Source organism: Neodiprion fabricii, chromosome 2 (assembly GCF_021155785.1).
Source record: "Neodiprion fabricii isolate iyNeoFabr1 chromosome 2, iyNeoFabr1.1, whole genome shotgun sequence".
NCBI lineage: Eukaryota > Metazoa > Arthropoda > Insecta > Hymenoptera > Diprionidae > Neodiprion > Neodiprion fabricii.
In genome coordinates this window covers 37,489,616-37,501,994 of record NC_060240.1, presented here as the reverse complement: position 1 = coordinate 37,501,994, position 12,379 = coordinate 37,489,616, and the positions used below count along the sequence as shown (strand labels likewise).

The 12,379-nt window shown below is 45.1% G+C and overlaps 1 protein-coding gene across 6 annotated transcripts; it reads left to right on the top strand.

Annotated features, from left to right (window-relative positions):
• Positions 1–500: 500 nt before the first annotated feature.
• LOC124175858 (LIM/homeobox protein Awh-like) lies at positions 501–11,842 on the top strand. Of its 6 annotated transcripts, none has more exons than XM_046556448.1 (5): positions 501–979; positions 6,073–6,398; positions 10,111–10,565; positions 10,853–11,047; positions 11,189–11,842. In XM_046556448.1, exons 1-5 carry the CDS (start codon positions 974–976, stop codon positions 11,236–11,238), a joined length of 1,032 nt encoding a protein of 343 aa, XP_046412404.1. In that variant the 5' UTR covers positions 501–973; the 3' UTR covers positions 11,239–11,842. The 6 variants fall into 6 exon arrangements, with proteins under 6 accessions (XP_046412404.1, XP_046412406.1, XP_046412403.1 ...); XM_046556450.1 differs by having other exon boundaries at positions 11,184–11,842; XM_046556447.1 differs by having other exon boundaries at positions 10,853–11,051; positions 11,184–11,842.
• The last annotated feature ends 537 nt before the right edge of the window (positions 11,843–12,379 follow it).

Here is a 12,379-nt window from a genome sequence, read left to right as displayed (position 1 = left end):
TCACGCACTATCAAGACCTGCAGTCTGTGAAGCCCGTACGTAGTTAAATTGGCATCGGGTATGTGACGGAATTCCCAAAATATTTCCGTGTCAATCTCTCCGCGGCCCGCGCTAAGTGAGGGGGGTGAAAACGGGCCGTTGAACGTCGGTGTAAAAAACCGGGACTCCTTCCGGTGGCGAAAAGAAATTCTTGGGGTGACGGCTGCGGGCCGGAAAGACAAAACTTAAGCGCCGGGACGAGGGGCGTCGTTGTAACGAACGGCGTGTGTGAACAGGAGCTTACAGCTCGGAAGAGGACTGCCTCCGGGTGCCCGGAGAACGGAGGCGGTCAAGGAGGCGGGGCGTCAAAGAGCCCGATTTTCCCTTTTCAATCCCGTCCCCCGCCTTCCCCCGGGGGCGAGAGCGCCGCAGCGTTCCCTATGGTGGACCTGCATCTCGCCCGGGTTGGGTCCAGGAGTCGATGCTCGTGGTGGGGGACGAGGATACGGCCGGGGAATAATCCGGAATAGCAGTCTTAGCCGAGCCTCGCTCAGAGCAGCGTCGGAAAGCCGAGCGAAACGGCCGTCTTCCGGTACCGAGGGCCATCTTCTTCGCGTCCGCGCATCTTCGAGGATGAACGGACGGCTTCACGGCATCCAGAATCGCGCAGCCTTGAGAGAATCGCGCTGATTCACGCGGAAAGTACGTGCGACTTTTACGGAAGCGAAACGCGCGCGGGCGAAACGAGATGATGACGTTACGTGATGCGAAGGAGGACTGAACACGTGTTCGATTGTTGTCAATATGTATCGCGCATGAACGCAGCGTGATATACGAGTGTTGTATGAAATTTGGTTTGTGACGAAGCGTTGATTCGGCTACGTGAGCCTGGTTTTAGGAGAAACTTATCTGGCCGAGACTGCACGCGCCATTTCGACCTTTCTATTCGTCACCTTGCTCCGAACCAGTCGGACGGAAATTGTTGGATTTCACGATGAAGGTAAGTTCGGTTAATTGATTTGTTAATTCGACAGCACGATGGTGGAGTGCTGATATTTTTCATCGAGAATTACCTCGAGCGCAACGCGAAGGTTCCGAATCATTGACTGTCCTTCGACTTGACGAATTTCTCTTTGGTTGAAAGTTTTTATTCTGTGAGGTCATTCGGATGCGGTTTACAGACACATCGATTGTCCCGGAAGGTTGATCAGCTCACGATCAAAATTGGCGCAAGATTATCGAATTTCTCGGTGAACTGATCTGTGCTAAAATGCAATCGGACAATTGACGTTGAAAGTGGATTTCTGACCATTGATAGAATGAAAAATTCAGTCAAAAGCGGATACAAAATTACGCAGTGATTTGTAAGCGATTTTTCATTAGTTTCACTAAATGCGCAGCTTCGTTCATCGTTCCCGGAAATTTTCAAAGTATTGAGAAATACTTTGTCGAATTTGAATAATTGAGAAATGAGAAATTCAGCAATCGCGCATCTCCTTAATTATGGTAAAGGTATATTTAATTCGTTTCTATCGACGGAAATTCAATGAAACCGTCGTTACGTATCCAAGACGTAAAATTACAATCGAGTCTTGCTAAATACGGCAGCAAATCCCATTCAATATTATAATTAACGCGTGCTGCCTTGATTTCTTGTTTTTATTGACCAAGACTCGATGAATCGCAGTCGGAATCAGTATATTATTAAAAATATTTACAATTACGAAAGTACCGAATTAATGGAACCACATTTATAAGCAACTCGCCGTTGCTTGAATCAATTCGAATATATAATACACGGATGTAACATTTCTGAAATCGCAGAAGCTCGTTTTTCATATTCATTGAAGACGAAAAATGAAATTGAAAAAGAAAAAAAAAAGAAAAAAAAAAAACATCGCTCACACTTGCGGTACGTACGCGGTTGTATTCGCTGTAGATTCGCATCAAGTTTCACATGTGTCTTCAACTGAAATAATAATCGGTATCGATTAATGAGACATGCAATAAAAGGCACCCTTCCAGAAATGGCGGTAGCTGCAACTCAGCCGAGACAGAGGTCACACACACATATTGCGAATTTAATTTATCGCATGCGATAATAGTTGCATGTGCAACGCTGCAGTGCAGCGTCGTATAATCGAGCGTCATTCCGGCACAGCTATTAGCATCAAACCTTGCGGGCATAAATACATCACGGCAGCTCCAATATGACTCGTAAATTCTAAACGGAATTCAGCCGCTAAACGTGTAACAGAGTTTTTTGAGCCCTGCAGGGCCCAAGTACGAGGAAGATACGCGGCTTTTCTCGGACGACAGAAACTCATCAACGGCTCGTTGCCGGCGAGATTAATCGGCCACTTTATCAAGGAAAGCGAACCTTATTCGAAGGCATATTTCGTCTTTTAAACACCGTAGAGGCGGTGGCTTGACAAGAAGCTCGTTGATCGGTGTCCGTGGTACGATTGGGACTTGTGTACGGACGGCGAGGTAACGGAACGTTGTTCCAGTAACCAGCGTTCGCCAGGAAGTCAATCACCACACCGCAGCCGGAATATGGATGGATCCTCGGGGCGGCTTCGCCCGTCTTCGAAAAGAGAGAGTGAGAAAAAAAAAATAAGAATAAAAACTAAAAATGGGAGGCATCCACGCCTTTCATTCATTATTTTTCACCCACTCCCGCGGCGGGTATCGTCTCTTTGGTTTTCACTGCGTTTCGATCGACGGTAGTCCCGAGATAGCTCTGCACTGATCGCTCTGCGCCTCGCTTGACCCCGACATTTCTCACTTTGTCAGTTCATCGCGTATGAGCAAAATAAATTATCGCATCTATTACTCTTATTTATTACCTGCTGATTGCTTTTTTCACACCACGGAACCGCTCCTCCGCAGCCGCGCCATACGGATGACCTTCTTCGTCAGGCTATCGCCGCCGTGCCCTCTGGGAAAAACTGAGTTAACAAACCAACTTTCAATTCTAATGAGTGTACACCGAATTCTCGTTGTCCTCAGACTCGTCTGCGAGGAATCTTACATCGTCGAATATCTTGCCTCCGAATTGTTTGAATACTCGTCGTTTCACGGATAATTCGATACAGCGAAAATCGACAACAGTTGTCATATAGAGTGGAATTTTTGTCTGGGAAATTGGCTAGTCATGCAAATAACATTGACGTGAAATCAGCGTCTGTTCGAAAAATCAACAATACGACAGTACGACGTTGACGCCGTTCAATTAACGTCGGAAAGAAAATTTAATCAGTTGAAGATTTTTGAAAAAAGTAAATCCTGACCAGGATTTATTGATGGTGAAGTAACGGTGCCGAATGCGCCTCTTCTGATATTGTGGTATGTACAATTCGGAGTACAATACACGCGATGAGACCCATACATCTTTCGAGCAATAATATATGAGCCCGATCTGCGTTGCCCAGCCGCATTGATCATCGTCGGTAGTTGTCAACGGAGTTTGGTAGAGATGAATGATAATTCTTGATTGCAAAACGTCGCGTCTCGTCACATCTACAGATCTCGCCGCAATAATTCTCACATCCAAGAGTCTGCGCCGTTGCTAATACCAGATGCGGGCAAATTTAAAACTTTTTCTGTTAAAATTATTAACCGGTTCGTGAAGTTTTTCTCCACTTTCTGGAAGGTGCTAAACGACGAAATTCATGTTTCAACTTGATTAAATATAGTGTTGACAGATATGTTTGTACGGATTGAAAACCGTCGGTATGGTTTATTTCCATTCCGAACAACACGTGCGTACCTGTCGAATTAGCATAAATTTTGTTTTTCGCTCGTACCAACTTATGAACCAGGACGTTGAAAAGGCGTGAAAAATTAGCATACTTTTTGCCAACTTCTCTGCGCGAAAGCCACCGTCGCGTAATCGAATGGCGGTTTGCATTCCGAACACGAATATAAACCGCGTAGAGACGCGTGCCGCGGGGATGGTTCAAAAAACACGAGGAGGGGGTGAAATCATGGAAGGCACAAATATGAGGTCGCATTCCAGGGTGCAGTAAATTACCCTTTCGGTTGGGACTCCCCGGCTGTCCGCGGTCGTAAAGTTGAAAAAGGGCATAAAAACGCTGCGGGTATTGGGCCCCGGAATCTATGGCGTTCTATGCATGGGCGCGTAATAGTTTGTTGCCGAGACTAGCGTCGCGGCGCTGAACGGAATACGTATAAGCCGCAAAAGCCTGAATCATTCGTTGAATGCGCCCAGGATGGATTCAACTTTCGTCCCAGGATCGACGAATATCGAGAAAGAAGGTGCACAGCGAGATCGTCCACGAAAGGAAGACTACAAGGCTGCACGATATGCCGGACGCATAAATCAACCCGAGTTCAACGCCTCCTTCGGATCATAAATCAATTGGTTGTCCTATTAGGGATATTATTATTGCCTTATGAGGCGAGTGAGTAATTATAACGTCAAAAATTACACACAGCGGACGTAAAGCCTGTTTCCTAAACGCTGCTAGAGGTGCATATCGAAAAAGCCTCGGAAATGGAAATTATTTCGGATCGAAGAAGGATCCAAAGAATCTGAAGAAATTCCAATCCATGCATCACACGGCGATGTAGTCGGAATACTTTCCAAACCGGTACACTTTTGATCTGCACACAAGATAAAATCTCAATTCATCATCTTATCCTGCATGCAAGTTCTGCAAAGCTTTTATTCGGCAGTGTGAATTTCGCGACTTCCGGTATCGTTCACAACCATAAATACAAAATGGGAGATTCAATCCGCTACTGGAAAATGAAGAATGGTAATCGCGCTGGATGAAAATATGTCTGCCTACAACGCAACATCAACGAGACGTCATAAACTGGTAATAATTTACTTTTCACGATGCTGAACGATGTTGCAAATCTTGCGGACCTCAAACCGCGGCTGAATAACTTACCGCATATATAAGTATAATATGAGAAGTTTGTACGGAGGTATGGGTATCCGGTGTTATAGGACCGTAAAAGTTGATTATAAATCACCGTGGCTTCGAGGTAGGAGATTTAATTGGGTAATTAACTCATTGATTCCCCGTAGAGACGAACAATGCGGTCTATGCTCACGATGCGATATAGCAATTAATTAATCAAAGAACACGATCTACATTACAACGCTCGGGAGTCCAACTTTATGAAGAATATTATGATGAGAATTTCCCATCGGTCAATAAGATTATTTCAAACAATTTCCACGGTCAAATATCGAATTATCATAGTTATCGCAATCATTGCCACAAACTCTAATCCATTTCTTTGACACGAATTGGCACCAGATCGACGACCATTTGGTATCCACAATTTTTTCCACTTCGCGTTACTGGATGAAAAATTTCGTCCATTAGTTCTGAAGTGCGATAGAATTAATACCTGAACGAAATGTTGGACCTTGCAACATGCATTGTGTCTAACTATCACCTATGAATCTATTGTTCAATACGAGCATCACATCTTGGGCTTCGGATGGTGAAACGCGCGAGTCTCGGTGTTGAGAGTCGCGTGAAACTCGCAAGCATATGTATAAGATGCGTGTAACTCAGACGCTAACGATCATTTATCACCTTTTTGGTCATTGATTTTTTTCATGCTTGTGTTTTTTGTTTTCTTCTTCGTATATTCGTTTTCTCCATTTTATTTCCTATTATTAATTGAGATTTGAGCCTCTTGATAGCACCGGTGCCGCCGCTTAAACTGGTTTTCTATACTCCATGCTGACCGAGAGCGGAGCTAATTGTGAAAGATTTTTCATTATTATTAATACTACTTTTAGCCCGTTTTTTCACACGTTTTTAATTCAATTACATTAATTGGATCAACGTGATCGCAGGCGAGGTACCCCATTGTTTTCTTTGGACAGGCTATCGGCCGCTCCTGCATAATACACTGTATCGATACATGTACTACAATTAAGTCAAGGATCTAATCTCTTACAGCCACGAAAACGATATACATCAGAGTTTCTTCATAATAATCCTCCCATTTCCAACGTCTTGTCCATGTTCGAGAAAGACTTTTCGCGGTCCGTGAAACAAGCCGTAACCACCGATTCCTCAATGTGTCTTATCGTTTCAGACGGAGATAGAAACGGACCCGGAATCAACGGACGCGACGTCCTGTCTGAGCGTGAAGAATACCACCAACAACAACAACAACAACAACAATACGACAACCACGAACAACAACAATAGCGACAATGACGCGATGGACATGGACATGGACAGGCTAATGGAGTGCGGAGGCTGCGGCGACCGGGTCCGGGAGCGAACGGTCCTCTGCGTGGGAGGGCGAACTTGGCACTCGCGTTGTCTCAGGTGCTGCGCCTGTGCCAGGCCTCTCCACGATCAGCACTCCTGTTTTTTGCGAGGCATGCGGCTCTACTGCAGGCACGACTACGCCATGTGAGTTCAGGAACTGTTTTCCCCCCTTAAATCTCCATGCCTAAGAGGCTGGTGGTGTTCAACCCCCGAACTTGAGAAGCTACTCCCCGCAGTCTTGGCCATCGGAATTGACTTAAAATCGACTTAAGAAGACAGTTGCCCGCTACCATGCGGGAGCCTCTTGCATCCGAACGGTGAACCGCCGCATGATCATTTGTCGAGCTTAGGCACCGCGACACGTGACACTTCCATAACCGATATCTGGCTCCCTGTTGCGGGCATCCTCTCCGCATATATTTATTCATCGAGATATTCTCGCGCGGCAAGATTTTACTACGTGACTTGCCCTGTCTGTGGGATTAAGTCGCGCACGTGACGCGGCAGAAACAAAATACAGATGGTATGGGTACAACTTATACGTGCTCACCACCCTCTCGCACACGGCATTCCAGATCCACTCAACTCACCTCACCTCTCGACCCCATCTCTGCTGCAGGTCCCCTTTGGTCTTCTTTTACTGAATGAGAAGGTCCGCGTAACCAGTCAAAATTTAGAGTTTACACGGTGCTGTGCACGTACACTTCACTGTTGCCACCTTTAACCAGTACCTATACCATACACATCATTCACCGAATACAATGTTCAGAGTGGAATAAAAACGGGAATTTACTCCGTGCGCTCGGGCTCGGCCGTACCGATCAAATCATCCCTTCCGTATTCTGAAAATCAGGCTCGTAACTTCTGTCGAAAAGCCGGACCCTCCGCAACGATTTCTTCTCACGACCACGGCGAGCTGACCGTTCTGTGGCACGCAATGGACCCTGCAGGTCTATAACGGCAAGGTGTAAGCTGGTATGCGTGATGCATCAAGTATAGGAGAGGAACTACGTTGTACGGACCGCGCGATCTTAGGAAGATCCAAAGTGGTCATCGCCAAGGGCCTCGGATTGATTAATGTATGTAGTACACTCCCGGCTGGCCATAAAGACTTCTTCTAGGTTGTGCCGTTGCGCGGTAATTACACTCGATATTGGCGAGCCTCCCAATATACTTCCCATCTTCCCCTGATCCCCCCCCCCCCCCCCCCCCGCGCGTGAAACCGGACAGCACGGAGTGATGTACACGCGACGAGACCTCGGGCATGACTGCAGAATCGCATGTAGCGCAAATTCATACACGACGTCCGATTCGAATCTCTCGAGCTCCGAGTCAGGGCGAATGGCAATTCTGCATACCGTTGGAGAGGAGGGTAAGTCTTCAGGGAGGGAGAAAATCGCGATTCAGAAGTAATCGGGCAGCCGGATTTCTTTCTCTAATACCCGGATCGAATGTCACGCATTCCTGACATATCCATTCGTGGTCGAAGCAAGAGTTACTTCTGTTTCTTCGTCGTGGATTCTTGTGTTATAAAATTCCAGATGCAGCCATGATAGGAATCCGTACGAGTCCATTCGGATTTCTCACGGGTCAAGCCGATTCCAAGGTACATACATATTTGTGAACGGCGTAACTGCAGGGTATTGCCCAAGCCATGTCGTCCACCATCGTTGATCAACCGCAGTTATTCTTATGGCCAACTTTTGTGGCGAGATCCAAACAAAGTTGCAGCAGTGTCGAACCGAAGAACTCAGAAATCATTTACTGACATATCTGATTGATCAAGGCGACTCTTCAACGAGTTCTCGTGACGTGTGAAGTCGTGTTTGCGAAGAAAACGTTTCTTTCGTTCACTTTCTTCCGGTCCATGAGGAAAAAATGCACGAAGAAGTGATCAGTCTCATTTCCACGTAAGCTTGCTCTCTCACGGTACGCCAGGCTTTTATTGGAAGGGGTATATAACCAAAGCTAGGTGGTGCTGGATGAATTCTGTCTTTGTACTGCGTCAGCTGACTTTGGTATAATACGAACGACCGAGGAATCTGCCTCGTAACTGCGGTCGACAGTGACTTGCCCGTGTTCGCACTGCGCTCGTGTGCTCAGGGGGCGGGTTTCGAACCTTGAGACTTCTGGCACTGCCGTATACATACAATGCACAGCGTCTACAGCTATTCATGCATAATACGCATACCCATGCCTACGTTATGTGCAGACATCGCTGTGACCATGATCCTTCCACTCAATGTACGTATGTATGTATGTCCGTATGTATAGTGTGTGCATCCACTTTGCGGTTAACAAGGTATCTTTTTTCCAAATTTTTCATTCTCATCTGCTGAACTGGAAGTTTGCTTTTCTGGGGCACAACATCAAGCGATAGTAAAAGTCAAGACAAAGTCAACTTTCGAGTTGATTTTTGAGCATAGTTGACCGAAAGCGTTTTGTTTGTTTTGTATTTAATATCGATACGAAATATCGTCGAAAGAAGGGAGACGCGTACGTGATCCACGGATACCTGTACTTTGCTCGATTGAGGTTGCCGGAACGAGATGTCGTTATGCAAAACAAATTGTCCTGAAGATCGTGTAAACAAGATAACGCTAAGAGTTATGGACATCGATAAAGGTAATCTCGAAGCATAGAACAGTCATGCATAGAACATGCACGTCCGCATGAGTTACCGAATGCGTCAAGTAAAGCGTTTTGTCGTACACCGGGCTTCTAATCCTGATCAATCTGACGTGTAAATTAGCTTCCTACCATGGTACCCACAATAATTCACCAACTGACGTAATGAGTCATCACTCGCTGGTTCTCGGATAGTCCGTCGAGTGAGAAAAGGCAAGTTTTTACGCTACAAGCAGTCGGCGGTGCGCGAGTGGTTCAAAAATGAAAACCAACGAAAATCAAGGCTCTCGATGAGTTGTACGGAAATGTACCGTACCGAGACGCGTATGACTGAATGATAAACTATGACTCGGTGATAATTAGACCGATGATACCGACGCCCAGTCACGAAAGGTGGCCCGGCCGAAGGCTTGGCATCAGCCCCAATGCTCGAGGTATTGGTTATGCTAATTTCGGGAGCAAGGCACGCCTAGGAGCCTTCGAGCATGCTGCCCTACCGAACGTTCTTAATCTGGCTTGTATCTTGGGAGTATTTGTGAATTTACATAAATAGTGGCGCCTGCAGCAGCCGTGTGCTTACCTATGCGGCGAGCAAAGGTGTTCACTTCGGGCTGTTTGGATACGGCACACGTACACCCGGGCACTGGGTACACAGGTACGGAACGCCGATGCAGAGCTGGCGCGTATCCATAAATCTCCGGGGGCCTCGGGTCCGGCTACCAAACAACCCCGCCCTAATTTATTCATTTGTTTTTTGGTAATGGGCATTATAACTCACGGGGGAATTAAATCCTGCTGCATGAGCGTTTACCCAGCCGAGGGAATTCTATTTCCTACCAAGACAGGCCAGCCCTATTATAGATGCCGCTCTTTCACTATTACACAGGTATATTCCTTCCATCCCATGCCTATACCGACCCTCCGATATTGCTATTGAAATAGAAATTGAAACGGGGTGAAACGGGGTGGAGTCTCGGACGTTCAACTCGTCTGCAGAGAAATAATTGTCGATTTTTATAACGCTGTACCTACCAAATGGCAATCACCGGAGAGCCAAGGATCCCTCGGAGCGACGATGTTCCAATTTTCATTTGTAAGAAACGACAATTCGTGAATAATTTCCTCAAAACTATAGGATAAAATAGAGTACCGATCAGATCTTTGCAAACAATTTTCATTCATCCTTACCTAATTCTCACACATAAACACGTTGCAATTCATGTTTCAGGGCATTTGGAGCAAAGTGTGCAAAGTGCGGACGAAGCGTGGGGGCCGGTGATTGGGTGCGTAGAGCAAGAGAGCGAGTTTATCATTTGGCCTGTTTCGCATGTGATGCTTGTTCGCGGCAGCTTTCAACCGGGGAACAATTTGCGCTGTTGGATGCGCGGCTGCTCTGCAAGGCGCACTACCTGGACGTAGTCGAGGGCAACAACACCTCCTCGTCCGAAGACGGTGACTCGGAGGGCGGCAAAGCGAACAAGGCCAAGAGAGTGCGGACCACCTTCACCGAGGAACAGCTCTCCGTACTTCAGGCTAACTTTCAGCTGGACAGTAATCCTGACGGTCAGGACCTAGAGAGGATAGCTCACGTCACGGGACTCAGCAAAAGAGTCACGCAAGTCTGGTTCCAAAACTCGAGGGCACGGCAAAAGAAACACTGCAGTGGAAAGGTCAAAACACAAAGTTAGTGAATCAACTTCTTCCGCTTACTGTTTCTTCCATGACTTTTGGATTTTAACGTAGTCCGAGGTTCAGATGTCGTTCGGATTCATTTCGAGTCACTTGGTCACTGTAATTGCAGTTCAGATAAAATCACCAAGTCGTGAATAACTCGGTAGTACTGTTCATACTATAACCCTGAAACGAAGTCGCGTTTTATAAGCTTAGGATGACTTGTGGAACTTTTTGCCGGATGCGAATTCCCAGGCTATTTGTACTTCTGACATCTTCTTTACTTTTTTCAATCACAGTGCACCACTCACCGCCGCTTCAGCATCACCCCGGTGATCTCTACGGAGGCGTGAACGTAGTCCAGGGAGTACAAGGCGCTTACCTCCAAGGAACCTACCAGAGCAGCAGCGTCGGAAGCGAGAGTCCAGGTAGCCCGATGACGCCGATGACTCCGTCGACGCCGACCCTTATGCAGCCCCAGTTTTGCCATCAGAGTGGGTAATTTGACGTTTCCTATTCTATCCCCGATAAATCGTGCGAGTGTGACTGCTTTGGGTAGATCTAAATTCCTCTGACGACCAAAACCTGATCGTGAGTTCGTTTTTTCTTTTTTTTGTTTATTTATATCAGAACAGGGCGGTTTATTTCTGTTTCAGGTAATTCCCATGGCGTGACGGGCGCCTAACGATCAAACTCAAAGTACGAGGATGGGATTCTTATGGTTGTGTAAATTGAAGAGTGTCCAGTGTCGGTAAACGTTATGCGAAGAGAAACCTGTAAATATATTATATACACCAGACGCGCTATGTTTAGGTAGATTTATATATATTCTATGATTATTGCTAACTATTTATTTGAATTTCGATGTAATCGATTCGACTTTATATACAATATCAATACATAGTGTAAAGAGAATTGTTCAAATTAATTTCTTCCCGATTGTTTTCTGTTTTTATATCATTTTTATATTTTTCCCCGAACTTGACAACGATCACAAAAACTCGACTCAACGTACTAGTTTTGTCGCATTAATTATCAGATATCCATGTAATTGTAAACATGAATATTAATTAACGTTTAATATCAAATTCACTGATCGATTGATGTTAATAGTCCTTACATGAAATGCAGTTATATACATATAATAATATATATAATGATGATGATTCGTGTATGATGTTATATAACAATATTATAAGTATGTGTCTGTAGAAATTCTAGATGTTACGATGTATATATACACATATATACACGGTGATTACATGCAGTGTAAATTTATTATTATACGAAAAATGAAGCAAAACAAAAAAAAAACAAAAAGAAAAAAAAACAAACGTCAACTAATCGTACTGTTAATAAAAAGACATTTATAACTGTTTACGAGCTTGTTAAACTGGTCATTTACCCTGTCAACCAACCCCTCTGATTACTGCGGACGACTTGATTTTCCGTGTCTGAATTTTCCTCGAAACTTTCACAGAGCTCCCCTCTACGGCCTCTTCACGTAGTACCCGAGCAAATTATAGTAATTAACTTCAAAGAACGTGCGGAGTTGTTCTTTGCTCAGAAAGTTATTTGCGCGCTGCGGTCCTTTCGAATTTATTTTCCGAGTAACGCGATTTCTCTATTCACTGTGCATAAAGTAATTGAACAAATGTATAAAATTGCTCACCTTTTGCAGATCGATATCGTTGCACGAATTCGTGCGTCGTTTTTGAACCACATAAAAGAAGTATAAAGTCGCACAAATCATTTATAAGTTATAGTCTGTTTAACATTTCAATGTATCATTTATTATATACCTATTATACATGATTACTAATAGT